Source organism: Ranitomeya variabilis, chromosome 2 (assembly GCF_051348905.1).
Source record: "Ranitomeya variabilis isolate aRanVar5 chromosome 2, aRanVar5.hap1, whole genome shotgun sequence".
Taxonomy (NCBI): Eukaryota; Metazoa; Chordata; class Amphibia; order Anura; family Dendrobatidae; genus Ranitomeya; species Ranitomeya variabilis.
Genome location: NC_135233.1, coordinates 304,189,521 through 304,214,278, shown reverse-complemented (window position 1 = coordinate 304,214,278; position 24,758 = coordinate 304,189,521). Strand labels below are relative to the sequence as shown.

The window sequence follows — 24,758 nt, the reverse complement described above, 5'->3', positions numbered from 1 at the left end:
AATGTAAAAAAATAAAAAAGGCAAAAAACGCTTTATCATACCGCCAAACAAAAAGTGGAATAACACGCGATAAAAAAGACGGATATAAGTAACCATAGTACAGCTGAAAACGTCATCTTGTCCCGCAAAAAAACGAGCTGCCACAAAGCATCATCAGAAAAAAAATAAAAAGTTATAGTCCTCAGAATAAAGCGATGCAAAAATAATTTTTTATATAAAATGGATTTTATCGTATAAAAGCACCAAATCATAAAAAAATGATATAAATGAGGTATCGCTGTAATCGTACTGACCCAAAGAATAAAACCACTTTATCAAACGTGGAATGGTATAAACGCCCCCCCCTTCCCCCCCAAAAGAGATTCATGAATAGCTGTTTTTTGTTCATTCTGCCTCACAAAAATCAGAATAAAAAGCGATCAAAAAATGTCACGTGTCCAAAAATGGTACCAATAAAAACGTCAAGTTGTCCCGCAAAAAACAAGACCTCGCATGACTCTGTGGACCAAAATATGGAAAAATTCTAGCTCTCAAAATGTGGAGACGCAAAAACTATTGTTTGCAATAAAAAGCGTCTTTTACTGTGTGACAGCTGCCAATCATAATAATCTGCTAAAAAACCCGCTATAAAAGTAAATCAACCCCCTAACTGGTTGGGGCTACAGTTGGGGTTGGGGCTAGGGTTAGGATTACATTTACGGTTGGGATTAGGGTTAGGGGTGTGTCAGGGTTAGGGGTGTGGTTGGGATTAGGGTTAGGGGCATGTTCAGGTTAGGGGTGTGGTTGGGGTTATGGTTAGGATTAGGGTTAGGGGTGTGTTTGGGTTTCAGGTAGAATTGGGGAGTTTCCACTGTTTAGGCACATCAGGGGCTCTCCAAACGCGACATGGCGTCCGATCTCAATTCCAAACAATTCTGCGTTGAAAAAGTAAAACAGTGCTCCTTCCCTTCCGAGCTCTCCCGTGCGCCAAAACAGGGGTTTACCCCAACATATGGGGTATCAGCATACTCAGGACAAATTGGACAACAATTTTTGGGGTCCAATTTCTCCGGTTACCCTTGGTAAAATAAAATAAATTGGAGCTAAAGTAAATTTTTTGTGAAAAAAAAGTTAAATGTTCATTTTTATTTAAACATTCCAAAAATTCCTGTGAAATACCTGAAGGGTTAATAAACTTCTTGAATGTGGTTTTGAGCTCCTTGAGATGTGCAGGTTTTAGAATGGTGTCACACTTGGGTATTTACTATCATATAGATCTCTCAAAGTGACTTCAAATGAGATGTGGGCCCTAAGAAAAAAAAAAAATGGTGTTGTAAAAATGAGAAATTGCTGGTCAACTTTTAACCCTTATAACTCCTTAACAAAAAAAAAATGTGGTTTCAAAATTGTGCTGATGTAAAGTAGACATGTGGGAAATGTTACTTAGTAAGTACTTTGTGTGACATAACTGATTTAAGGGCATAAAGAATCAAAGTTGGAAAATTGCGAAATTTTCGCCAAATTTCCGTTGTTTTTTTTCCACAAATAAACACAGGTAATATCAAAGAAATTTTACCATTATCATGAAGTACAATATGTCATGAGAAAACAATGTCAGAACCACTGGGATCCGTTGAAGCGTTTCAGAGTTAAAACCTCCTAAAGGGATAGTGGTCAGAATTGTAAAAATTGGCCTGGTCATTAACGTGCAAACCACTCTTGTGGGGGGGGGGGGGGGTAAAGGGGTTAATGACTCTATCTCCTGTTTAGACCCACAGAAGAAGCCCAAACTTCTGCTCTGGATTCTCGAGGATAAATAATCTTCAATGTTTGAATATACACCAATACAACCTGTAAATCTGTGTTAAAATTTAAAACTTAAATTTGGCATGAATATTCTTCACTACTTATGGCCACTGACCAAAGACCTATTATTTATTTATTTTTTTCAGTTTTTATTTGGGCATTTACTAGAACAGTCACTTCCATTCTTGCTTTCAGACTAAGGCAGATCCTGCAAAAGTGGAAGCTTTCAGGGCATCTCTGTCCAAGCTTGGAGATGTCTACGTCAATGATGCTTTTGGGACTGCACACAGAGCCCACAGGTAATGACAGATTCCAGGTATATGAGTGCTGGTGATGTGCAGTTTTCAGCTGCAGAAAAAAATCTCCGTAAATTGATTCCTTCCTCTGGGTCTGTAGCAATCTCCTGAGAACCTGCCTAGTGGCAGGAGAGGCGGTAGGGAATACATACTGACGCTTCAAGACAACAAAGTGCGTATGTGTCTGATCTCGGGGAATTTGCCGCCCACGATGCTCTTTTGTTTGATAATAATGTAAGCAGCCTTTCATCTTGCAAACCTGGAGATCACAGATCATCTCCTGTAACTACAAAGCATTTGGGACAGTATTATTTGGTCCAATGTTTTTCTTTCCAAGTGATCTGTGCAGTGTTTTTTTTTTTTTTCTTTTTTTCTTTTTTTCCTCCTGCGGGATTTTTGAAGTTTTCCTTACATAACACTTCTGCGAGCAATGTGGTCTGGGTTGTGGAGGCGTAAGTTCTCAATTTACCAATTTGTAGATGGGTTGGATGCTCTCGTTGGCAGATGCAATATTCCAAATATTACCCTTTCTATTTCAATTGAAAACCTTCTCTGCGGTGAGAAACTTCATGGCTTTCTTCAGGTTTTTCGAATATTTACCATTTCAGCCTATGATATAATCTAAAGGCTTCCATAAAGTCAGCGGACCTTGCCGATACCTATGAGATCGACCAAAAGTCTGTGTATGGGGGCCTCCTGACACTCCCCTGACCAGTGATATCGAGTGAGAAGGATCCGACATGTTGGCTTTCCGATGGCCCGTCCTATTATTCTTCCAGTAGAAAAGCCACAATCCGAAGAGTCTGGCCTCTCTTCTCATAGAGAACACAGGCGCTGAGCCAACATCATGGAGCTTTTAAATTAGAGGGAAAAAAAATGTATATTCTTTGGGTGGAGTGAGTCGGAAGAGAATGCTGTCAGTTAAATTATCTGGTCACAAACTATTTAATTGGGGTACCATAAGTTTGGGACCGAAGGGTCCAGGTTCGAATTATGGCTTCATACTGCATGAATTGCATTTAAAGGAGTTCTGAAATTTTCCTGTTGGTCATTGATACTTGGGTACTGGTCCAGGCCGCCATAAGCAGGCTCATCTGCTCCACATGTCCTATTTTTATCCTTGTTCTGTGTCCCCTACTTCTAGTAATCAGAGCCCGAGTGGTCAGACACCAACTGATCTCATAACAAGTAAATGTTATAAACTATTAACTCTTTAAAGTGTATGATCAAAATTGGGTCCTGCACATGACACTATAGTATAGGTAATCCTGGTGTGCTAGTGTATGGCGGGCACAGTGTGTGGCAACACTGCCTGCAGCAATCTGCCTACTAACATGATGTTTCTACCCCTCTTAGCTCTATGGTTGGAGTTAATCTGCCCCAGAGAGCTGCTGGGTTCCTAATGAAGAAAGAACTTGACTATTTTGCCAAGGCTTTGGAGAACCCAGAAAGACCATTCCTTGCCATCCTTGGAGGGTAAGCATTAATTAACAATATTGTGCTCTTTTATATACCTGGTAATGTCTTCTCCAGCTCTGGTGGTCACCACCAGTGATTACTTGGCCTGCAGTGATGACATCCTGTACATACTTGTGACAGCTGAAACCATTCATTGGCCTTCTGGCCATATTGCACATGTCAGGCGGCTCCCTGGCTTCAGGGATCACAACCGTGCATGGCACACCATCGCTGCAGCAAAGTAAGACCGGTAGGGACCCCCAAATTGGCCACGCAGGAGCTATGGGAGACTTGTTTAAATGTGATCAAACTGCAGCTGTTGTGTCAATCCTGGACAAATCCTTAGTGTCTGGAACGCAGCATTTTATACTACTTGTTCTTTTCACTATAGACACTTTGGTACAATAATTGAGGTTTATGTGTGTAATGACCAAGTCTGTTAGTTGTACTCCTGACCCACAGCAAACCTTTCTGTACTAAGTGAATAACGTTGTGTTAAAAGGGAACTTGTCACCTCCAAAATCAAAGATGAGCTAAGCCCCCGATGTATCCTGAAAGATGAGAAAGAGGTTCGATTATTCTCACCCAGGGGCGGTTCGGTCCGATGGGTGTCGCGGTCCGGTCCGGCGCCTCCTATCTTCATTCCATGACGTCCTCTTCTTGTCTTCACACTGTGGCTCCGGCGCAGGTGTACTTTGTCTGTCCTGTTGAGGGCAGAGCAAAGTACTGCAGTGCGCAGGCGCCGGGAAAGGTCAGAGAGGCCCGACACTGCAGTACTTTGCTCTGCCCTCAACAGGGTAGACAAAGTACGCCTGCACCGGAGCCGCAGCTTGAAGAGGACGTCATCGTAAGAAGATAGGAGGCCCCGGACCGGACCGCGATGCCCATCGGACCGGACCGCCCATGGGTGAGAATAATCTAACCTCTTTTTCTCATCTTTCAGGATACATCGGGGGCTTATCTACAGCATTCCAGAATGCTGTAGATAAGCCCCTGATGCCAGTGGGTTTAGCTCATCTTCGATTTTGGGGGTGACAGGTTCCCTTTAAAAAAACAACAACAAAAAAACATCCTGGTATTCTTAACACATCCCCTATAGTGATAGTGCACAGGTTAGATCACTGACATTCATGTTCCGGATGCTTCTATTGTGCTGAACCATTGAGGAGGAACCATAGACTTTGCCCTTTGCTGCAGGTCTTTGTTGGAAACCGCTGAGTAAGCAGTGGGACGAGTGCAGACTAAGCTGCCGGAGAGCTGTCTGCTCTGCTTGCTGCCGTCATTGCTGGTTCTCCGTAGTATTAGAGGGAACTGTGCAGAGTCTACAAAACGTCTAGATTTAACAGCGGAGTATCCTAGAATCAGAATATTTAACCTGCTTCCCAAAATACATATGCCAGGAGTAGGGAGACTCTCTGAAATAAATCTCACAATGGGTAGAAAGCCCTTAAGCTGCTGGTAAGCAAAACTGCAATCGATCTGCTGGACACCACGGGCCTATTGAACCACAGGTGCCCTCTGTAAGGTGCCATACTACCCACCATGGATGTGGAACCGCTATATTCTAACATCCCACGTGAAGATGGACTGGCTGCCTGCCAAATCCATGTTGAAGCCAATGTGATTCCTTCTGAGCAACAAATCACTACATTTATCCTGGTTCACAATTTATTTATTTATTTATTTTTATGAAAATGGAGCTACAATGAACTGGAACCAATATGGGTAGCACCCTAGTACACTAAGCTTTTCATGGTAAAAGTGGAAAGTGACTCTCTAGCATCCTGTTCCACCAAACCCTTGGCCCACTTCAGATTCATTGATCACTTCTGAGTAATCTGGAGTAACTCTAAAAAAAGAAGCAATAGAAATCCATGGAATATTCAGTGTGTTTCATCCCACCATAAACTGGATCACTCATATTCAGAAATCCACTTTCTGTACACCACCATAAAAATTAAACTGTTTAATGAATGTCCCTGTATCGCACAACTACAAGTTGTCCTAGATACTTCAGATGGGTCTGCTTCCACCCCAAACACAAAATTCGTTCATTTTCTACAGGCAGGCCATCCAACATAATCCCATCTGTTCTAGCACAACAGGCAGGGATGAACGCCTGACCCATTTTACAAGGACATTTTTACATCCAGGCTACCATCTCACCTATTGATGATCCCATCATTAGAGCCACCAGGATCCTCAAGTCAGGTACATTGATTATAGATGTTAAAACCTCACCATATCCTACACAAGACTGACCGCAATATTCGAAGACCCTCTAGGTTTAACAATGCTGAAGCTTAAAGATTATAATTAGAAGCTTGGTGCCATCTGCTGCACTTAAAGGAACCTATTTGTCACAGGTTTACCGTGACAGAGGATGCGGAAGACTGCAGGGTCTGAGTTCTCCTACTCCTGCACTGATTAGAATCACTTCTTAGTCCTATTAAACGGTGTAAATTTTTTTTTATTGCAGTGCAGGGGTTAATCTGCTCTGTTGAGAGCTCCTGGAGTGTTTAGGCTCTCGGCTGTGAACTGTTAGTAGTCACCCCCCTCTCCTATATAAACTGGGCCCTGGCTAGCACTCATTGTCAGAGCTAACTTATGCTGCATGGCTGGAGGTTGGTGGTGGTTATTAATGGAGAAGGAGTTTGGTGGATTTATCTGTGACTGTTACTAGGTTTTGAATGTGTGATAATTCCCTTTCTTTTACTTTGCTTTAACCCCATCCTCCTCTCCCCAGTGCATACCTCTGTTATGTGAGTGTATATTTGTATGTTTGGTATCTTCTGTTAGCCCTGTTCATATTACCTTGTTAGTCTGGTTGGTGTACTACGGTACACTTCTCCTTTCTTCCCTGGGTGAGGAAAGGGTACAGACTGAGGGCTGATAAGGCGCAAGGTACATGGCCCCGGCCTCTTCACCATCATCAGTAATACACTGAACAGACTGAGCTAGGGCGCCCCTAGCATTGGGGACAGGAAAGGAGCCCCTGATCACGGGACACCCGACAAGTGTTGACACTATCCCGGTAAAACCTGTACTCTTAGAAGGACCACAGGCAGGGCACAGTTTCTCTCCCATGCACAGCAGGATGAGATTCCTGGGACATTCACGTGTTCTACGTCCAACGTTGTGGTATACAGAGTTCTGTGCACAGGGTGTCTGTCGGAGAATTGGGACAGACTGTACACCTGACAAGACATATATAAGGTTTTCATGTGGAAAAGCAACTTCAAATCAGAGACAGAAGGGTCTGTGAATACAAGCTTCTGACAAACTTTTATACTCAACATAGGACTAAATGTGTTACAAGGTTTCATGTCTTACTACATCTGAGAAATCTGCTCCACAAACTGCGAGGCCTTCAGAAATCTGATCTTGCTTCAATCTAAGGACAATAAAACTTACACACTGCTCATCTAAACGTATGAAGGATTTATTCTGTCATTCTCTGGACCCCCCCTTTTTTTTTTTTTCTTCAAAAATGGGAAAAAAACGAGTTTTCAGATCCAATTGCAGGTAAAATCGTGATGTTGTTCATTAAAAAGATACACATTGCTAAAATATATAAAGGAGGAGACCTCTGTGAAACCTATGCATTTCAAACGCCAAACCTTCTTAATCCTGGATTTATCATGCCTGGATTAAGAACATTTGGCGTTCAAAACGCGTAGGTTTCACAGAGGTCTCCTCCTTTATTTTTGCAATATGTATCTTTTTAATGGATTAACAGAAACATCACAATTTTTACCTGCAATTGGATCTGGATTTGAATTTTTTTTTTTCCTTCTTTTTGAGTAGCCTTAGACTTGCACAGGTGAGTCCCATCCGAAATATGGAAGACTATAATGGTGATGAAAGAAGTCGCCTGAACCCCCCAATTGAATGACATTGATTGTCCAAGTGACGTTCGTGTGAAGTTGTGTGTTTGTTTTTTTTGACAGTAGTATGACCCAAAAATATAAAAAATGCAGTCATGTGATTGTAGCCTTACTGATTAATCCATCTTGCAGGCTGTAGCTCAGCCACTTTGATACCAATGAACATGATAATTTAGTATTGCATTTATCTTAAAGGCCTCCCAACTTTTATAAGTAGAATGCAGAATTATTCTGTAAGACCATCTTGTATATTGTAAGGCATAAACTGTAATTGTATTACAATGATAGCTCTACTCTATTTGAAATTGTTATTTTTCAATGTCTGACTGGTTGCAGCCTCCCATGTTAAAGCAGCACGCCTCCTCCCTTCAACTTATTTATCCTCTTAACCCTGCTGTTCTGTTCGCATTTACTATACACTAGTTCTGTTCGGGTCACTATGACCCGGCTTATTAAACCTTGATTTTAGACACTCTAACTCATTTTGTTTTATAACTTTTTGCTTACTAGACTGTTTGTGAACATGTTTGGTAGTAAAAAAAAGAAAAATGAAACAGAAATCTTTTTTTTTTGTTTTTATTCTGAAAAAACAGATCAATGAGCAAAACGAAAATAGAAAAATACACTTTTGTAAAAAAAAAAAAAAATCAAAACAATCAAATCAAACATTTTGAAAACTTCTGAAAACAAGCAGATAAGCCAGGAAGACAGACTTACTTAGCCAAAAAAATTATTTGCAAGACTTTACAGCTCAGATTTACAAACAAAAACCGTCTTAGACAGCGCGTTCTGAGCAGTCCGTTCTGCGCAAAATATACACGTGTAGTGCACACCTAGTGATCTCTCCGGATGCACTCTACATTTTAGAATAGACTGCGCACCAAAAATAATCAATATAAAGCCATTTTTATGGTGCGCAGATCTCAATGCATACCCCCCGTAGAGCGCACGTACGACCCCATTGAAATAATTTAGGAAAAAAATCAATTGATATACAATAGTAGATGCAATAAATAGACCCAACTGAGGTTATAAGTCCTTTATTTCACTGAAAATATGGCCTCACAGCTGTAAAAAACGATGCCGGGTCACTATGACCCGAACAGAACTAGTGTAACTTTTTTCGTGTAGCAAAAAGTAAACGAAAAAAAAAAAATATATATATACTCATATGTAGGTCCCCCCAAATGAGGAAAAGTCAAGGAGTCTCAAGTTTTAGAGACTTACAGAAAAAAATCTACAGGGCTGCAAAAAGTCTGTTCGGGTCACTATGACCCGAACAGAACAGCAGGGTTAATATATTGCAGTCATTGTATGACATGGCACTGTGTACTTGCAATTCCTCATTTTGCCTTTCTACTGGACTAATTCTGCTCCCTGTAGAAACAGGAAGTCTCTTCTCCCTGCAGAAATACTCCCCTCTTCAGCCGCTCTCTGTTCTCGCTCTCCCCTTACATCACCTGTATTTGTTCACCAACAATTACATATTCTCCTTGGGGAGAAGTACCGTAAATGCTCAAGAATGAGCCAAGAGATTTCGGTAGGATTAGACTGTGGAGACCTGGGTGTCGTAACCAGTGCCTTCCCCCCCTCCCATCAATCCTGTAATGAAACACACACAGTCCTAGGTGGGTTGAACAGGTCGGTCACAGTTTATTAATTAAATAAGCAGAGAAAGGCAATTACATATCGTAACGGGCGGCTCGCGCCGAGCTCCTGTCCGTGATCGACAGGGGAATTGGCCCAACGAGCGGTTACGACCTTTGCCCTCCTCCGCTTCTTCCGCCACGGAGGATCCCGTGTATTACCTACGCGGGACTCCGACCCCACCCATCAATGTTAGGGCCTGTTCAACCCCATCCTGTAAATCCGACAAAAAAATATCGAGGCCAATGTCCGTTAGGTGAACTCCGTCCGGTCTTAATTGTGGCGTGTTATCCCCTTGTAGCGGGTGGTGACGAATCACGACACCGCCTCTTCCTCTCACATATTTTCCAATCCGAGCATTGAATTTCACCCTTGTCCGCTCTATGGCTTTTTTATCTCTTGCGCCTCGCCAAACGGCCCGTGGTGTTATATCCGACCACACCAGTATTATGTTCCTGAATAGACAGCTGAACCGTTCCATATCCGTTGTCACCCATTTGTACAATTCGGCCACCTTTTGTTTGCCAAGGTCATTGCCACCCGCGTGTACCACCATTATCACCGGGTGTTCCGCCATTCTTGCTATGCCAACCATCTCCTTGAACACCTGTTTCCACTGGAGGCCTCTGAGACCCCTCCAGTTAACTTTTATGCCCGAGAGGTAAAGATTTGTTCCTCCTGGCCGCAGTTTGGCCCTCTCTTCGGCCCAGTATACGTAGGAATCTCCTACAACCCAAACTTCAACCCCTGTAAGAGACAACACATGTTAATTCAGCAAATCAGGTCTTATGTATCTGGCAAAGCATGCGGACTTCCAGCGACCCATTCTCTGCACTTCGGCCTCTGACACTCCTGCCCTAGCTGCTTCTGTGGCCGCCCCTTCCGGAACGAATATGTTCCGTACTCCTTTGGATTTGCGCCATTTTTTTCCAAGTATAGCTTGAACATTGCCTGGAATTGGTACTTGGTCAGAGGGGACCCGTCTGGATGAGTGAAGAAAAATCTACCTGCGTGTCTTATTACGGCGTATCTTTTAACAATTTTTAGCGGGCAAGCTGGGTCCTCTGTAGAGTTAACCAGGACCCATGTGCCCCTACCGATGGGATCGCATTTGGATTTTCTAACCCTGATGCGCAGGGCGTCGCTGCATATAACTATGTCCTCATTAATTAGGCCTCCTTCCGACGCGTTTTTTGACCGCGGTAGCAATTCGCTGATACGCTGTGCTCCGAAAAAGACGGTCGCAAAAGCTGCCGATATGAGGGCCGCCTCATATTGCGATGAGCAGACTGACGGGGATATCGCAATCAGGTCCTGCAATAGTCTCAGAGAAATGGGGCGGCAACATTCTTGGCTTGGCTGAAGCCTTTTCCAACCTTTTATGGCTTGTCTTATGCAGAAGGACTTAGTTACGTCTACCCATCCCAATAATTGAAAGAAAAATGCTAGCCCCGATAATTTCCGTTGTGCCGAGGTACCCGACGCCCCGCCTTCCCTCATCCGTAATAGGAAATCAGTTGTCACCGCGCTTCGCACTCCGTCGCTTTCGTCGACTGGCCTACCCTGAATTAGTGAGCACCACTCCTCTCAAGCCTTACCATACACCTGCCAGGTAGCTGGCGAAACGGAGGCCCGGATTAAGGGCATCAATGATTGGCCACTGTGTCCCACAGGGACAGTGGACACAGAATACCCCGGGGTTGCGCGTTGGGCTGCTGGATTCTGAAAGCCTGCCAATTGGAAAATAACAGTGGGTTAATGATATTATCATCTACTTCCGCCACCACGGTGGCTCTACACCAAATATTGTTTTCAAGGCATATCAGTGCTAGCCGTTGCAAGAGAGCGAGTATGGGCAGGGATGAAGAAGACGTGATTTAAACTCTTTGCTGTTTTCTAATTTTTTGCTTGGAAACGAATGTTCATGTTTCTCAACTGATCAGCCCATAACTCCAGCGCTGCTACTACCGCAAACAATTCCCATAGGGCTGGATCTTGCCCCCACTTTGTTGTCATCCATTGCTCTGGCCAATCAGATTTGCACCATTGGTTTTTATAAATTGCTGCAAAACCCTCTGTTTTGTTCCACCCTATTGTCAGCCCTAATTCCTTGCTTGTGATCTCTCTAGCCATGACGCACGTGTGACCGTTGTACGATTGCAGGAACGTCTGCCATACTAGCAGATCCGCTTTTATCGACCGAGTGAGCCTAATTCTATGGCCGGGCTGAGAAGCCCCTTTTGTTGCCAAAGATAGTCTGCGCGAGAATGCTCTGCCGACCGGCATTACCCGGCAGGCGAACGTCAGTAGGCCCAATAATGCCTGCATTTGCTGTAGGGTTACCTTGTTAACTTTGCGGAAGCCTTGCAACATTTGCTGGGTTTTTTGTATTTTATCCTTTGGTAAGCGGAGAACCATCGAATTGGTATCTATTTCGATGCCCAAAAAGGGCAACACATTACATGGTCCCTTCGTTTTCTCCGGTGACAATGGCACGCCGAATTTGTGCGAGATAGCTTTGAATTTTTCTAGTAGATCGGAGCAGAGTTTAGTATTTCTGGGGCCGACGAACAGGAAATCGTCGAGGTAGTGAATTAGGGATTTACTGCCCGTCTCGTACCGAACTACCCAATCTAGGAAGGTGCTGAATAGCTCGAAATAGTGACATGAGATGGAACATCCCATCGGGAGGCACATATCGAAGTAATAGTGTTGGTCCACCTTGCAGCCCAGAAGGTGGAAACATTCGGGGTGCACGGGTAGTAAACGGAATGCCAATTCAATGTCAGATTTGGCTAGCAGGGCGCCGGGTCCGGCTGCCTGGACTAATTCTACCGCCTTATCGAAAGACGCGTTTGAGACAGAAGCTTCTTCTGGGGAAATTGCGTCGTTAACCGAATCGCCCTTTGGGTGAGATAAATGATGGATTAGGCGGTATTTACCAGGTTCCTTTTTTGGAATAATACCTAACGGTGATATTTTGATGTTTTTGAAGGGGAGCGACTTAAAGGGGCCTGCTATTCTACCCAATTGTACCTCCTTTTCAATTTTTTGTCTAAGAATTTGGGGAAATTCGCAAGCCGATTTTAGGTTATCGGATAGGGTTGGCGTTCTTGTTAGCCTAAAGGGAATAAAAAAACCCGTCGGAGAATCCCGCCCGCAGCTGCTGAGCCGCTTTCTTATTGGGGTAGAGCTTTAGCCAGTGGGCCATCACGGTTACGCTCACTGGGGTTCTGCCTTGTAGCTGCTTTGTATGGCTGACGAGTGCACCTTGATGCTGGGTGTGTCGTCCGTCCCCCCCCCCCCCGCCCGCAAGCGGAGCAATCATGTCTGAATTTGCATAACGCATGGAAACGGCAGTTTCCCTCATTGAATAACCAGCAGGCCCCGGGTTTTCGCACGACCACTCAGTTCTGACCTGCAGCTGCAGAGTAATTAGTGGTTGTGGCTGAAAAGGGGGGCTGCTTTTGGGACAGCATCAGTCACAGCCACACATCTGTTGCTTTAACTCCCCAGCCTAGATCGGGCTGTAGGGCCAGACGCCTGCGGAACTCCTCGTCATACCGCCGCCAGGCCGAACCGCCATGCGACTTGTATGAACTATATATCATGTCCTGATATATAAACAATTCGGAGCAGCGTTCCGGATGTTTCTGGCCCATAATACAGCCCAATACTGCGAAGGCCTGGAGCCAATTATTCATGGTTAATGCGATTTTCAATCTACTCCTATCATAACCCCTCTTGTTAGCTTTATCCACCGTTTGTTGGTCCGCTGATAACAGCGACCATATGTCAATATACTCGTTGCTCCAGATTTTCTGTCTAGTTTCCTGATCTATATGGGCGCCTAGTGGGCTGATCCCGCAGAAGGTGGTGTCTCTGTGTAGATTAGCGGACTGTGGTGTTGTGGTGTTCACCACTTTCCCGCTCGAATGTGATAGTTGTAGGATTAGCTCCTTTATCGCTGAGGTTAGCTCCATTTCTTTTAAATTAACCCCGTAGCTTAACATTTCTTTTCCACCCTTGGAACACTCACCGCTGTGTGACTCTGGACGAGTGTACTCCGATCCTGGAGGAACCCCTGCAGATGTTGACGGGGTGATGTCGCAGGACGGGGAAACTCTGGCTCCCGCTACAGCGAGGGACTGGCCGATGTGCTGGCCGATGCTCTGAGTATCGTGCGTTGGAGCCTGATTACAACCACGTAGTTGCGGATTAATGGCTCTATTTTCAGCGACTGTGTGGTTGTTGTTGTGGCTGGAAGCCGTGGGGGGTTGTTCTCCCTGGCTGAAAGCCCTAGAGGGTGCCCGTAATTTAGAGGATTTGCCACGTGCGCGATGACTCCTATCCGGGCTCAGCGATACATCAGACCCCTCGGATGTTGCTGATGACAGCCACCCTGAGGCCCGGGATCTGCGGCGGCTCCTATGGGAGCTGCGTCTGCGACGGTGACGGGAGGGGCGTTTAGAGGGGTAGCGCGAATGGCGACGGGAGTTATCAGAGGAGGATTGGGAGGACGTTTGGCGTCTACGCCTTCGTCCGCCGTTACTTAGCGGTGTAATGGGGGAGATTCTAACATTATTACGAGGGGGATTAATGGCAGTATACGGTCCCGTAGTGCTACTTAGAAGGGGGGGCGTAAGGAGGTAACTGTGTTCACTCCCATTGCTAGGATTTGACGGGGCGGCGGTTAACGGATAATTTTTATTAGGAATTTGGGCAGTGGGGGGAGGTGTGAATGTGTCCGTGCTGGGTGCGTTTATTTCGCAGTGATTCCCGCTGTGCGACTGTTGAGCACCTTGCTCGGTCCTATGGGACCGAACAAAGCGCTCTTCAGCAGCACTGTCACCTCTCCGGCCTGACCCCTGATACCCCCGTGCAGGCATCAGTGCTGCGTCTGCCAGGGGTAGGCTGGAGGTCAGGCCAGGTGAGAAATCAGCGCGCTGATCGGTCGAGTTCGACCGATCAGCGCACTCTGGGGACCGTGTGGGGTTAATGCCAGCCTCCAAGGTACCCCCTGCGGGCGGCGTATCTGTGCCCGCAGGGAAGGTAATGGAGGACTGGCCAGCGCTGTGTTCAGCGCTGATATGCGGTGACAGGAAGTGGCTGGGCGGGGACAGGAAGTGGCTGGGCGGAGCCTTCCCAGAGCTCCGAGCGGTGCCCGAAGGAGCCGGAAGACGCTTACAGCTGCGAGGCGGCGAGGCCACCCCCTCCCCGACCTGGAGCCGCTCTAGGGCGCGGGGTAAGCGGGCGGACCGCCTTTCCCCCTGCACCGACCGCAGCGTCCCTGGAGCGGCCGGGGAATGGGTGGATGCCTCTAGCCGCCCGGCGCTGCTCGCCGACACACCGCCTGCTGCCGGGGCTGCAGAAGGGGAAAGTGGCGGCGCCGTGCGCGGACTGGCGCGACCCTCTAGCCCCTCCGAAGGGGGACCGCAAACATTTTTACGGCGGGTGCGTCGCCCAGCCCTACCCCGCCGCCTTCGGGAAGACGCCTGCATGCCCGCAGCTGGGAGGGCCTCGGACAGCTGCGATGCACAGAGGGGCTCCGGCGTGGGCATCCGGGCAGCTCCATCCTCCGGACCCCTGGCACGCAGCGCAGAGCGACCCGCAGCTGGTGCGCCGGTCAGCGGCGGAGGAGGGCCGGACACCCAGGGACCTGGGGGCGCAGGGGAGACGGACCTAGCCGGACCAGGTGAGAGGAGTGTGAGCACGGGGGTAGGAGAGGGGACAGGAAGCTGAGCCCTGACGCCGGTAAAAATGGCCTGAAGCCAGTGCTCACCTTCCTGTGCCGCTCTCTTCAGCAGGGCCTCAACCAGGGGATCCGACATTACTGCAGGGATGCAGACAAAAGCTTCCAGGTGTCCGCCGAGAAGAAAAGAGGAAGTTCCCGGCCGGACCCCTGGATTTAACCCCTGTAGGAGTGGCCGTAGGACCCCTCCCCTCTAGTGACCACTGGCCGGCTGGGGGTCTCCTAATTAGTGCATCACTAAGGGGGGAGTGATGCCAGGGGGGGAGCTGGCACTGACAACCTTTTCACTGCTGCTTTCTCTGTGTGCTCCCCAGTCAGAGACGCGCACCTTATTCAGTACCGCGTCTGCCATTCCTGTCATTGACTTTTATTGTGCCCATTGTGAAGGTCAGATTTAGGACAGCCCGGGAGGACGTATATATCTCTAGGTGTGACCGCTGATTTATATCTCTATATATTCTTCTTCCCTTCTCAGGGCCAAGGTCAAGGACAAGATCCAGCTCATCAATAACATGCTGGATAAAGTGAATGAAATGATCATCGGTGGAGGCATGGCGTTCACCTTCTTGAAAGTATTAAACAACATGGAGGTACATTTTGTGGGACACCCCTCTCCCTCTTTCTCTGACCTTTTCACTTTTCTAGCTGTTGTCAACTGCAACTTTTTTTTTTAATTAATTTTTTTATTCCCAAGTCATAATTAAAGGCTGCAAAAAGCAATGGCTGTCACAGGGTGTATGGGTGCGCTGTGCTGCACATTATTTTATTCTAAACTGAGTAACTGCTCCAATCTCTGCTGCTTCACTTATTATGGGACACGTTTCCTTTTTTGTTCATGCTATGCCAGGACGGATTTGCATACTTCCAGCCACATTCCGACTAGACGTGTCCAGCCTTGCTAGATTCGCTTGTTTCGTGATGCTGAGCCATCTAGTCTGCATGTGACCACATGTATGCAAGCTGCATCCTTATGGTCACGTGACTGCTCACTATTTGCATTGGAGAATCCTGATAGCGTTCACTGTATGGATTCATGTTTCTGTTCTCAGAGTAACTGCAGACTTGAGCCCCAAGCCTGGAAAACCTCTTTAAATATCACTTGTTACCTCCAGAGGGTCAGGCAAAACTAAAACTAGCGTGGTTAGTGCTTTCACACTGTATTCTGGCACTTGTACGATGGTTCCATTGGGGCTTATTTCTGAACCTCCCACAAAATGGGATTTGGGCGTATGCACCGACGTGACCATAGACTATAATGGTGCTGACCGAGTGAACGTGCGCTTTGTTGTTCATTATTTTCGGGTGTGTACACTTACTGGAAGTGGACACTCAGACATAGTAGTCTGCATCGGGGTGTCCGTTTCCAGTAGTTGTACACACCTGAAAATGATGCACGACAGAGTGCATGTCAACACCATTATAGTCTATGGCATCATTGGCCCACACACCCGAATCCCATTTTGCAGGTAGATTTGGACGTAAGCCCCGAAGGGACCAGCCAACAAGTGCCAGAACGCAGTGTGAAAGCACCCTGAGTCAAGGGAAAAAAATGTGTTTACCCTTGTTACAAGTGGCAAAAGTAGTCAGTCAGTGCAAATACCATCAGCCATCTAGGTCTTTGCATTTGGGATTCCTGCTTCTTTCCATTAATCTACACTTTTTTTTTTTTTTTAACAATTAGATTGGTACATCATTATATGATGAAGAAGGGTCAAAAATTGTGAAAGACTTAATGGCAAAAGCTGAGAAGAATGGTGTCCGGATCACCCTACCTGTGGACTTCACCACTGCTGACAAGTTTGATGAGAATGCCAACACCGGGCAGGCCAGCGTCTCCACTGGAATCCCAGCAGGATGGATGGTGAGTTCTACATGTGACTGAAGGACCCTGCCTAATTTACCCTTTTAATAAAAATAATATATAATAAAAAAGTGTTATAATCTCCTATTAGGCTCCTTAGGTGGCCTCAGTATTGTAGTATATAGTGTAAACCTCTGTCTTCTTTGAAGCTCCGCATATAGATGGGCTTCAGAGAAACTCGACGGGTGGGACCTTCAGCAGGCTTACATGTATATGATGTGTTACAGGGGTCAAAACAACTGCTAAATAACAAAAACCTTTTCTAAAATATAACTTTTACTAAGTTTGTCATAAAACAACCTAAATACCCACTCAGTGAATGTGATAACGGTGTGTAAAAAAAAAAAAAAAAAAAGAAAAAAAAAAAGCGCCTCATTTTATGGATAACTCTCCACTGCCATGTTATCATATATCAGTCTCCTGATGAACCTGTTTTAAAAAGAAGGGGGAAACGTGTCGAGAGCTTACAAGTATATGAGTTGAATTCATCATGACCTGTAATCGCTTGGATGATGTACCATAAGCGGACAGATAAGTAAAAAACGCCATAAGGACTGATTCAGTCTTGGGGATATTATCTGTTGGCATATAATGTGGAATTGATATTGTGGTATCCTTGTGTGGCCATAGAAAGTTTTTTCCTTTGAGGAGTATCTATTACTGACTTATGTGAGAGCTAACTATCCTGTACATCAGCACTTTTATCAGCACTTGTATAGTATGGGACTCTTTTTGCTTACTGTATATACTATGTTTTATCTGCTGATACTTCTGCATGGTGCTTATTAGCACTGAGGAGAGGTGATTTGAGAGCTCATGTGACTTTGGCCTCTGGTCGCCTTTGATATACTACAAAGATGAGCAATAATACGCTTTACGTACAGTAGTATTTGATATGGGACATGCAGGTCTATCTGATGTATTATATTTTTTTTAATTTTTTTTTTTTAACAATATAGTAGCATATCCTGTACTTTTATCAGATACAGGCCATCTGGCCCCCTCTTTTTCTGACTATACGTCTTACAGGGTCGGATAGGGAGCGGAGGGATAGCTGACGAACGAGCGGGGTTCTGTTTCTCGTTATCTTAGGGTGCCAGCCTCCGCACCTAGGTAGGGGTTCGGACAGGTGCACGTGTAGGGTTGTATCACTCATTGCTGCACTTCGACTGAGTGAGAATGTGGTGTTTGGAGCACTATCTAAAGCTACCACTAGGATGTGTGTATAGTATCTAGAAGTAACTCTCTAGTCCGCACCCAGGGCTATAATTTTAGAGGCTAGGTGTTTGTAGGGGCTACAGTCTGCATGACATTTTTTAAGCAGAGATCTGTCTTAACCAGAAAACCGTATACTGGCAGTATATATAACCCTAGGAGATCGATCAGGTAAGATCTTCCAAGACTTCCTAGGGTGGTTATTAGCCCTTTATAGTACTTTTTTTTTTTCTTTTTTTACACACCGTTTTCACCTTCACTGAGTGGGTATTTAGGTTGTTTTATGACAAACTTCATAAAAGTTATATATTAGAAAGGGTTTATATTAGAAAGGGTTTTTGTTAGTTAGCAGGACCTTCAGCAGGCCCATGGCTGCCATGGTAGCCCATCGATCGAATCATAGGGCGCTGATGGAAGACAGTAAGCAGACACAGCTATACACTCTTCATTTAAATGCCATTGTTGGTGATTGACTGCAGCTCGGCTCTGGCTGTTAGACACATGATGGCTATGTAAGATGCCGTGTATCTGCTGCGTGCAGAGAGAGATCAGCTTCTGAGCCCTCTCCATGCTGTTACCCCGCAGTCATGTATGTGATGTTGCATTAGGTGCTAACTAAGAAGGCCAAAAAAAAGTCTAATGGCTTGTGCCTCTGGCTGGCCTAGCGGGGTGTGATCTATGGCAGGCCATTGTTGGGCCTCTAATTGCCAGAGCAGCCATTGGCATCCTGCGTTCACGCTGCGGGGAGCCAATGTCCTGATAGAGGGAGAGATCTCCCGTTGTCCCATTCCTTACATGCCATAGTCCCTATTGTAAACCCTGCTCTTGCATATGGGAAACTTTGTAAAACGAGCTTGTGATCTGGGACCAGTATGCAGCAATAGCATCTGCACAGACCTGACACTTGGCTTTGCGCAGGATCCATGTAATGAGACGGTGCCTCTGAGTTTCCCTCTCCAGAAGCAATAAGTCTATGGGAGAACATTGCCATAAAGTGCACACTATGAAATGTATGGAGTCTGAAGAAGAGTGCTTGCCTCTGTATACAGCAGGAGGTATATTATGGCCCCCAGCAGACTATTGGTGATACGTTACAGATGTTTAGCACTAGTTCTACAATAACCCCAAATATTAGTGCACTGTTTACAGAGGGGGTCCTAATCATTTTTGGTGACTGTCATGTAGTGCAGATTTTGTAAATTCTCTCGGTTTACAGGGTCTTGACTGTGGTCCAGAAAGTATGAAGCAGTTTGTGGAAGCTGTGGGAAGAGCCAAGCAGATTGTGTGGAACGGCCCCGTCGGTGTGTTCGAGTGGGACAAGTTTGCTAAAGGAACTAAAGCCGTTATGGATAAAGTGGTGGAAGTTACAGGAAAGGGCTGTATAACCATCATCGGTGAGATGGCTGTTATAGGCTTTCCCTATAAATTTATTTTATTTTTATTATAATGGTTTTTTTATTGAAAGCTACAATAGTGATGGTTTGTCCTTGCGCAAGGTAAGGAGTACGCAGGACATAGTGGGACAACCAGCTATCCGGTGGGAGTGCCAAGAGACGGACGCCCACCAATCTAATATCAATCCCCTTTCCGAAGGATTAACAATCGCTAATTGTAAATCTTGAGAAACTCTTAAAGGGGTTCTGTGAGAAATGTAATAACATACATTTAAATATTTCAGTTTCCTAAATACCGTTTTTATTTAGCATCAAATTATGCTTTAGTACATTTTGTCCATATTTTTAAGATGGCTGCCACCACCTATTTCAGTGTGGAAATAGTTTTAGATGTCCGAGGACATGCAGTAAGTTAAGTTTGCTGGAGACAGACTTCATGTCAGACCAGAGTCCTGGCAGGCATCTTGAACTTGTGTTTCTTCAGTCAACCTGACAGGACCACTAAAGGACAAGGGAAAACACCATATTTCTTTTTAATCTTCACCTCCGTTAACCTGACAAGTGCAAGGCAGGGATGATGGGAGACAGCACTAAGACTGAATAAACAATGCTAACTGTCTTCAACTGGCCAGGCATTTCTGTTCGGAAGTCGGTGGCTGTGTGTTAATTAAAAATAAAATATATAATTTTACATTACCTACAATATAACACATTTTTAGTCAGGATAATGTATAACATTTATTGTACACACACATTTTCTTTTATTTTCTTATGTTTCTGGGGTGCACTAGATGTAGCATACCTTTCTACTACATAAAGGCAGTTCCTAATGAATTTACGCTGGGGCTACACAAAGCCCTAGCATGTCGCCTCCCCATTCACTTGTGATGTACCCGCGGCACATAGTGACGGCTGTGTCGTGATATGGCCGTGCAGCCCCTGCCGCCTTCTCCACCTTCTGGTACTTAATGTTTTTCCTCTGCCCACAGGTGGAGGAGACACAGCAACCTGTTGTGCAAAATGGGACACTGAAGACAAAGTGAGCCACGTGAGCACTGGAGGAGGCGCCAGTCTGGAGCTGCTGGAAGGTAAGGCAGTGAGCAGTGTCCCCATGTGAATGTGTTCTTGCTATGCTCCTATGAGGGGATAAGAATATCATTTGCCAGTGAATAAGTGATGAGCTGTACCCTCTGCAGTGGGCTCGGCCTCGCCAGGTATTGCATTGGCACTAGAGATCAGCAAACTGATTCTTAAAGAATCTAATTCTCATGAAACCAGATCTTCCAAGATTGGATGTACACAGATTTTGCAAAGTGGCCGCCATCCAGCTGGTTTCTTTATCAGGCTGAAAAGGGCTTGAAAGTTGTCAGTAGATTAAACTTGCTTGTCACTCGCTGCCACCACCAACTACGTCTTCCACTGTCTTTGAAACGGTCTTCAGTCTGGATCCTACGACGCTGGTCAGATCTCGTGGGGTGTATCGAGGCATCGTTTGCTCCTGAAGATCATACTCCTTTCCTAAATATTTATGAAGCTTTGGGGTCTGGAGAGACCTCAGAGGATTTAAAAAAATAAATAAAATTTGGAGCAGATTTTATTTGGACCGAATCATATTCAGGTCAATCTGCCTAAAAGTGTTTTTTTTTTTTTTTTAATTTATTTATTTTTTTGAGTTTCACTAATATCTAATTTGTGGCATGTAATGCTGTATATTCCCTGTTGGTAAAGGTGCGAGCTGACTGGTTTTCTGTTCTGCTTCTTGTAGGTAAAGTCCTCCCTGGTGTGGATGCGCTGAGTAACGTGTAACCATTGAGTAAAATGGAATTGGAAACCATCTTGAGTGAGAGCGGTTGGGGTCATGTCCTTGGGAATAAAAGTTGGCACCGCAAGCACTTTTACCCTTAAATCCTACAGTTCTTGCCCAAACAGTTATCAAGATCTTCACTTGACAGCCTTGGTGCATTGCAGTCTGTCAGTAGTGAAAGGGTGCACACACTCTCCCCAATTTCCGTCTTGTCTGGACCGAACATGTTGCAGTGTGTGCTAGGCCCCTCGTGTGCGGTGTACATTACTTTGCTCCTAGATGTATATATATTTCCCTGTAGATGTCGTGTGTGGGGTCCGTGCTATTAATCACATGTTAAATGTATTCACTGTTTACGTAAACTACATTGGCTCCCCCCGTACAATCTGCTCAAAATAAAAGATCTATACCTTTCATCCTGGCTAGCGGTCATTTCTATGATGGAATAGATGCTTATATATCTGAAATATCAATATACACTCAACATTTGAACTTGAAACAACAAGAAAACAAAGTTGTGGAATTATTGAAATCACAGGATCGATAGAATGAAAATTTTCAATCATTTATAGGTCTCAATATATTGAGTATGGAGCTCTGTGTTCAGAAATCCCTGCCTTTATACAACTTTGTTTGCTAGCAATGCGGTTATTAATGAGTATGAGGAAAGTTCTGCCACACTGGGCGCAGTTGGGCAAATCAAGATCCTCTGCTGGCAGATCCTTTTGCAGATGCCAACCAATGGTGTTTACGATGTGCTCAATGGGAGACAAGCCTTGAGATGCTGCAGGCCATGGTAGTGCATTTAGGCCACGCAGGCTTCTCATAGCAGCTCGAGCAACATGTTTGGCCAGGGCTTGTTGTCATGAAAAAATTGCTCCTTGGACACTTTCACTTACCCATGTAAACGCCTTTCTCCATGGCATTGGCCACATCGTATCCTGAACAATATCCAGCTATCATTACGTTCAAGACACTGTTGGATGTTTTAGACTTGGTATGGCACATCAAATTTCACTTGCTGGACAGAATGGATCACTACTGGTGATGAGTGAAAGTTCTCGGATAACGTCTTATCCGATCCTGCTCAGGTGTTATCCGAGAATTTGGGGGTGCTCGTATATTATGTTAGAGTCCCTGCGGCTGCATGATTTGTGGCTGTTAGGCAGCCTCAACACATGCGCGAAATCGTTTGTTCATCGCTGATCACTTCACTGTCTGACAAAACCTCATGGGCAATGCCATGGAGAGACTTTCACAAGGGAATGTCACACGAGTCCTTCTCCTGGGATTATGGTGTGGGGTGGTGTGATGTATGGTAGATGGACTCCAGTCTCCATTCCAGGTTGCATTAATTTGGTGGTGGTACGGCCATTTCTCCAGAGAGTCCTATGAGTTGTTTTTTCCCACACAACAATATTGGGCTATATGTTGCCTGCATGGTCTAAAAGTGTTACTATGGTCTGCTTTGTCTCCTATCGTCCTCATCTAGGATGCCATTGGACGGCAATTGCAGAGGGAGCTGCCAGCAGAAGATCTTGATGAATTCTGTACCCAAGTGCATTCAGCATGGCAGAACATTCCTCAGGCAACCATTAATAACCTCATTGATGGCAGCCAAAGCATGCAAGCGCGGAGATTTCAATAAATTGCACTCACACTTGATCCTCAATAAATTGAGATTTTGTCCCTCAATCCTGTGATTTCCATAATTCCACGGTGTTTTAATTTTTAGTATTGTAATTGTAAGGTTAGGGGTATAACAGCATGGGTTAGTGGAATTTCCATCTCATGGACACCATAGTGGACTTTAAACAAAGTAGCCTTGGTCAAAAATTAAGAGTGGGTGCCCCAAATACTAACATTTTGCACCATCACACAAACATTTTTGATGCATCTACATGAGCTGACTTCAAACTGCAAAATAAGCAACAATGAACTGTATTTAAGTCAATCATTGCTGGTTTACTGACTGACCAAGAATGATGGGGACGGAACGATCACTAATAGATCAATCTGTCCCCATACTCTATTGTTATCGGCAGCACAACTCCAGTTTACACCACGTAATGTGCTGCCGAGAACATTTTTTTTTTTTTTTTCAGTTCACCACCTGACCGCACCATTGGAGGACATCCTTCTTACCCTCAGTGGGACAGGAACAACAAGCGGTTAAAAGGACCCTCCCCACTCCACCCACCAGTGTTTTTCCTGTCCCACTGCGGATAGGAATGGCAAGCTTTTCCTCCGACGGTGCTGTGCAGATGGTGGGGATCGGGGGGCCCAGCCTTTCCCTTCCCTGCCGCAAGACATCTGCCGCTGATACCTGCTATGGGGGGTCCCTCAGCCTCCCCAGTGCAGCGCTGCTCCTGGGGTCGGGTCCGTCTCCTCCGCTCAGGGGGCTCTTGGTCCGGGTGCCTGTTCTGCCGGGGGGTGAGTGCGGCGGCCGCTCCCAGCAAGCGGCCGGTTCCAGCATGCGGCCGCAGCTTTCTCCAGGGACCGCTTCCAAGCAGCCACTTCCGGATCCAGTGGCCGCGTCACTTCCGGCCGCGTCAGTTCCGGTCGCGGCCAGCGTGGGAGCATGGCGCCGGCAGCAGCGCCGGCCTCGGGTGAGGCATTACAGCACGGTCAACCGCAGCGGCAGTAAGGAGGGCAAGATCAACCAGGTAAATCCTATATAAACGTCGTAAGGGGGTCTTTATGCCACCGGCCATCCTGACGGAGCACTCGGCTATACGGCTAGAATTGTCCTCACTATGGAGGAAACAGCCAGACCTGAGGGGACTGGCCAACTTCAGGGGCACGTGAGTGGGCTGTACTAAGCCAGACCTGTTATGATCCGGTGACCCTGGAGTAGCATGAGACTTTCTCTGGAGTAAGTGGTACCTGTACTGACCGCAAACCCTAAACTGACACCCCAACTAGAAGTAGCCGTGGGGTGTACCTAACACGTCCTAGACACCTCGACACAGCCAGAGGACTAAATACCCCTATAGATGGAAATGGGAATTCTATCTTGCCTCAGAGCAGAACCCCAAAGGATAGGCAGCCCCCCACAAATATTGACCGTGAGTATAAGAGGAAAGACACACGCAGGCAGAAAACAGGATTTAGCAAAAGAGGCACTTCTAGCTAAATAGAAAAGGATAGGACAGAATTCTAAGCGGTCAGTATTAAAACCCTAAAAATATCCACAGCTGAAAATACAAGTATTCTACATCTAACTAAAGACATAGAATGTATATCTGCATCTCCAGAGAATCCAGCATGACTGAAAAGTCCAAACAAAGTCTAAGCTGGACAAAAACACAATGAATTGCACTGAATTGTAAAGCACACTGCATGTGTGCTACAGAGACAAAAAAAACAGACACTTATCTTAGCTGAATTGACAGCAGGGCATGAGGAGCCAGACAGAGATGCAATCCCTCCAAGAACAATGGACAACTGGCAGGGACTCATGGATCCTGCACACCTAAATACCCAGTAGAGCTGCAATCAGCAGACACACCTGCCCTGGATTACAACCCAGAGACAACTGCACTACCACCAACAACCACCGGAGGGAGCCCAAGAGCAGAATTCACAACAGTACCCCCCCCCTTGAAGAGGGGTCACCGAACCCTCACCAGAGCCCCCAGGCCGATCAGGACGAGCCA

General features: G+C 45.7%; 2 protein-coding genes across 2 annotated transcripts in view; one reads left to right on the top strand and one right to left on the bottom strand.

Moving 5' to 3' along the window:
* The window catches only part of LOC143805643 (phosphoglycerate kinase), a 30,252-nt gene extending 8,737 nt beyond the window's left edge, over positions 1-21,515 (top strand). Inside the window, exons 5-11 of the mRNA XM_077285171.1 lie at positions 1,981-2,084; positions 3,438-3,557; positions 15,301-15,415; positions 16,507-16,686; positions 19,118-19,295; positions 20,285-20,383; positions 21,061-21,515. Of these exons, the coding sequence (XP_077141286.1) occupies positions 1,981-2,084; positions 3,438-3,557; positions 15,301-15,415; positions 16,507-16,686; positions 19,118-19,295; positions 20,285-20,383; positions 21,061-21,101 (837 nt within the window). The 3' untranslated portion in view covers positions 21,102-21,515. The remainder of the gene's footprint in view (positions 1-1,980; positions 2,085-3,437; positions 3,558-15,300; positions 15,416-16,506; positions 16,687-19,117; positions 19,296-20,284; positions 20,384-21,060) is intronic.
* On the bottom strand, positions 9,104-15,039 carry LOC143805642 (uncharacterized). Its single transcript, XM_077285170.1, has 3 exons — positions 13,113-15,039; positions 10,672-10,803; positions 9,104-9,820 (listed from the first exon to the last, which is right to left on the bottom strand). Exons 1-3 carry the CDS (start codon positions 14,902-14,904, stop codon positions 9,231-9,233), a joined length of 2,514 nt encoding a protein of 837 aa, XP_077141285.1. The 5' UTR covers positions 14,905-15,039; the 3' UTR covers positions 9,104-9,230.
* Positions 21,516-24,758: the final 3,243 nt, after the last annotated feature.